This window comes from Gadus morhua, chromosome 18 (genome assembly GCF_902167405.1).
Source record: "Gadus morhua chromosome 18, gadMor3.0, whole genome shotgun sequence".
Classification (NCBI taxonomy): Eukaryota; Metazoa; Chordata; class Actinopteri; order Gadiformes; family Gadidae; genus Gadus; species Gadus morhua.
The window spans coordinates 533796-538542 of record NC_044065.1 but is presented as its reverse complement, the minus strand read 5'-3'; the positions used below and the strand labels follow the sequence as shown (position 1 = coordinate 538542).

General features: G+C 54.3%; 1 protein-coding gene across 1 annotated transcript in view; it reads right to left on the bottom strand.

Annotated features, from left to right (window-relative positions):
* The window catches only part of LOC115531571 (ankyrin-3), a 106206-nt gene extending 104448 nt beyond the window's left edge, over positions 1-1758 (bottom strand). The window contains exons 1-2 of the mRNA XM_030340923.1: positions 1720-1758; positions 602-663 (exon numbers count right to left, since the gene is read on the bottom strand). Coding sequence (XP_030196783.1) covers positions 602-663; positions 1720-1758 — 101 coding nt within the window. The remainder of the gene's footprint in view (positions 1-601; positions 664-1719) is intronic.
* Between the last annotated feature and the right edge of the window lie 2989 nt (positions 1759-4747).

Here is a 4747-nt window from a genome sequence, read left to right as displayed (position 1 = left end):
ACACACAGTCACCACACACACACACACACACAGCACAGATCTAACACACACACACACACACACACACAGACACACACACACAGCACAGACAGACCACCAGAGAGTCAGACACACACATTCATAAACACATACTTAGACACACCGACAAGCCACACATACACACACACAAACACACACACACACACACACAAACATACAAAGATGGACTAACAGACAGACCCACATACACACAGAAGCACAAACTGACACGTACACACACACACATGAACACAAGCGCATACGCACACATACACACACAAGAGCACACGCTGATGGACGCACCAACAGACACATACACACAGAAGCGCCCCAGGGAGGCGGGACTAGAGAGCCCGCCTCTTCCTGCCCCGTGGGGAACCCTAACCCTGGTGACCCCTCTCCCTGTACTGGTGACCCCTCTCCCTGTACTGGTGACCCCTCTCTCTGTACTGGTGACCTCTCTCCCTGTACTGGTGACCTCTCTCTCTGTACTGGTGACCCCTCTCTCTTTACTGGTGACCCCTCTCTCTGTACTGGTGACCCCTCTCCCTGTACTGGTGACCTCTCTCTCTGTACTGGTGACCCCACCACCGTGGGCGGGGGGCCGAGGAGACAGCGCGGTACGAGCAGACCACAGCCTGAGGCCTGAGGACCAGGACAGAAGAGGAGACCCTGAGAATCAAATAGGATGATGAGTGAGGGAGTGAGGGAGGGAGTGAGTGAGTGAGGGAGGGAGTGAGGGAGTGAGTGAGTGAGTGAGTGAGTGAGTGAGTGAGTGAGTGAGTGAGTGAGTGAGTGAGAGTGAGTGAGTGAGTGAGTGAGTGAGTGAGTGAGTGAGTGAGTGAGTGAGTGAGTGAGTGAGTGAGTGAGTGAGTGAGTGAGTGAGGGGGAGGCTGGGTGAGTGTGTGGAGGGAGGGGGGGTGGGGCAGTGGGGGAGGGGAGGGGAGGAGGGGAGTGCACTGGCATGTTACCAGTGCCTTTGCTCTGCGCTACAGTATGTTTGCTGTGTGTGTCCGATCAGCAACTATTCTTCCTCATTGCGTACAACCCTGATAATAAATATATATATGGCATAAATATCACACACACACACACACACACACACAACGCACTCACACACACAAACACACACTCACACACACACACACACACACACACACAACGCACTCACACACACAAACACACACTCACACACACACACACAACGCACTCACACACACACACACACACACACACACACACACACACACACACACACACACACACACACACCCACTGCTCAGACCCCCCTCCCCCCTCTCCTCACCGGACCCCCCAGGCTCAGGGTTTAGGGTCACGGTTAACTTGAGGTGTGTGTTCTGCAGACGCCCTCCTGCTGTCGGCCTATTGGACGCCGTGCCTCGTCACTCAAAGTGAACCCGCCTTCAGGTCAGAGTCTCTCTCTCTCTTTCAGCCTCTCTCGCCCCAAATGCATTCCCTGAAGGGCTTTTGGTTGCCATGGTCACAGCCGCTGCCACGCCTGCTTTTAGCACGCAGGCACAAACACACATACACACACACACACAAGAAACACACACACACACAAACACACACACACACACACACTCTCTGAAATCCATTACCTCGAAACAACCACTTACTACTTTCATGACAGATATTGAGAAATGATTTACAGATATGTAACTCCTCCTCCTTGTTTACCTCCTCCATGATAGGCTGCACCTCTGTTGTCGTTACCATGGTTGCAAAGTGGCGTGAGGGGAGACTGGCTAGACCGGAATGCCCAGCCCCCCCCCCCTCCCCCGCCGCTCAAGACTTCCTGCTCTCCTCTCACTCTCTCACCCTCTCACTCTCTCACTCTGTCACTCTCTCCTTTTCAAACCTCCTCTCCACTTCCTGTATTCCTCACTTCATGTATGCCCCCTACTTCTCCTCCTCCTCCTCCTCCTCCTCACCCTCCTCCTCCTCTTCCTCCTCACCCTCCTCCTCACCCTCCTCCTCTTCCTCCTCACCCTCTCTTCCTCCCTCTCCTCCTCCCTCTCCTCCTGCTCTCCCCTCTCCTCCTCCTCCTCCCTCTCCTCTCCTCCTCCTCCTCTCCTCCTCTCCTCCTCCTCTCCTCCTCCCTCTCCTCCTCCTCTCCTCCTCCTCCTCTCTTCCTCTCTCTCCTCCTCCCTCTCCTCCTCTCCTCCTCCTCTCCTCCTCCTCCCTCTCCTCCACCTCCTCCTCCCTCTCCTCCTCCCTCTCCTCCTCCTCCTCCTCTCCTCCTCTCCTCCTCCTCTCCTCCTCCTCCTCTCCTCCTCCTCCCTCTCCTCCTCTCCTCCTCCTCTCCTCCTCCCTCTCCTCCTCTCCTCCTCTCCTCCTCCTCTCCTCCTCCTCTCCTCCTCTCCTCCTCCTCTCCTCCTCTCCTCCTCCTCTCCTCCTCCCTCTCCTCCTCTCCTCCTCTCCTCCTCCTCTCCTCCTCCTCTCCTCCTCTCCTCCTCCCTCTCCTCCTCCCTCTCCTCCTCCCTGCAGTATGCAGACGGCCTCTGTGTTCCCCTGCGCTTCACAAGGTAGCACCTGTTACACAGCACAAGCTCTGTAACAGTAAGAGTGTGTGTGTGTGTGTGTGTGTGTGTGTGTGTGTGTGTGTGTGTGTGTGTGTGTGTGTGTGTGTGTGTGTGTGTGTGTGTGTGTGTGTGTGCGCGTGTGTGTGTTTAAGCAGGTATTAAAGGACAATAACAATAAGGATGCTTGGCCAGCATCCTTTTTAATGACACTAAGCCCCGAAGCCTACGCACGCACGCATGCACACACACACACACACACACACACACACACACACACACACACACACACACACACACACACACACACACACACACACACACACACACACACACATATGCATTGACACAGAGAGTAATAAAAGATTGAAACCCCAGCAGCCATACTGCACGGCCCATCCTGCACACTGTGAGAGAACGTCAGTGGACTCAAATAATGAGGACAAATACAGAATCAATTGTTCGCAAGAGACACCAGCTTTTACTTTGGTATTAAAGCAGACATCTGAAGTCACACACACACACACACACACACACACACACACACACACAAACTCCAAAAAAGCGAGTAAGCGCTATCATCTCCTGGATCTCCTCAGTCTGCTATAAACCTGAAAACCTTCTCCTTGATTGGCCGGCGGCTAACGAGCGCCTGACGGTCTGAGCCAACATCCTCCTCTAGTGATGGGAGAGGCCTGGCAGTTGGCCAGAGCATCATCTGCTGTCTCCGAGTGCTGCGCTCCAGGCATCAACTACAGCTTCAAGGCCCCACTGTGGTGGACGCTTCAATGATCACCACCCAATAATCAATAATCAAAGAATTCATTGTATTTCTTATTTCAGGTAAGAAACGCATTTCTGTAAATCCCAGATGGGCTGAAGGGCAGTTAAGAAAAAGTTACGACATTTAAGAAAATAATGTATACAAAGAACGATATGCGAAAGAATACATAACAGTAGTTCCATGTACTTGGCTGTAATAGAGCTTATACTGTACTCCTCCTGTGATAATACAGTACAGAATATACAGTAGGGTTCCACACTGCCAGCCCCAGACGTATTAGACACACTCGTACGCAGTCAGGCATCTTCCATTTCTGTGCCCAACCCATTCTCAGGATCTGTTGAATTTGCCCACTGACAGATCTTAGTCTGTCTCCCCTTCGTACCCCCATACCCTCCCCACTTCTGCCCTGCCCTCACCCCTTCGGCCCTCACCCTCACACCTTCGGCCCTCACCCTCACCCCTTCGGCCCTCACCCTCACCCCTTCGGCCCTCACCCTCACCCTCACCCCTTCGGCCCTCACCCTCACCCCTTCGGCCCTCACCCTCACCCCTTCGGCCCTCACCCTCACCCCTTCGGCCCTCACCCTCACCCCTTTGGCCCTCACCCTCACCCTCTCCAATCTCCTCACCGTCTCTCCTCACCCTCTCCATTCTGCCCTCACCCCTTCTCTCCTCATCCTCTCTCTTCTCCCCCTCTCCTCCCCCTCTCCTCAGCCTCTAAATTCTGCCCTCTCCTCTCTCCCCACCCTCTCTCCTCCCCATCTCTTCTCACCCTCCATTCGGCCCTCACCCCTTCTCCCCTCACCCCCTCAATTCTGCCCTGTCCTTTCTCCTCCCCCTCTCCATTCTGCCCTCACCCCTTCTCTCCCCCTCTCTCCAGCCCTCTCCATTCTGCGCTGTCCTCTCTCCTCCCTCCGGCTCATGGTTTTATATTCATGACCTCCTGGTGAAGGATGCCCTCCTCGTCCTACTGAGGGCTGGTCGGTGTCTCCGTGGTTGTTGTGGTTCTGACTCTGGGTGGGAGGGCTCTGGCGTTGGGCTTCATTCCATGAGACAGAAAAGAGGATGAGTCTGAAAGCCGAGACGAGCGAGGGTCTTCACCCCAGTTCATCAGACTGTCTGGGACCGCCCCAGGTCAGACGGGGTAATGGTCTGTGCTCCTCCCAGCATCCCCCTGTGATCAGCAGCCGTCCAACCCTCCGAGGAACCAGCAACTCAACAACCACGCAGACTCAACAAACCTTTATCGACAACCATCAATTAAGAAAATAGCATCCGACAAAAGGCTCCGCTGCCTCACTCTGACGGAGCCAAGAAGGAAACCCAGAGCTCGACCGCGCACGCTGCAACAAACCTTTATCCATAATCAATTCACCAACACAACAAAAGACCAAAGTCT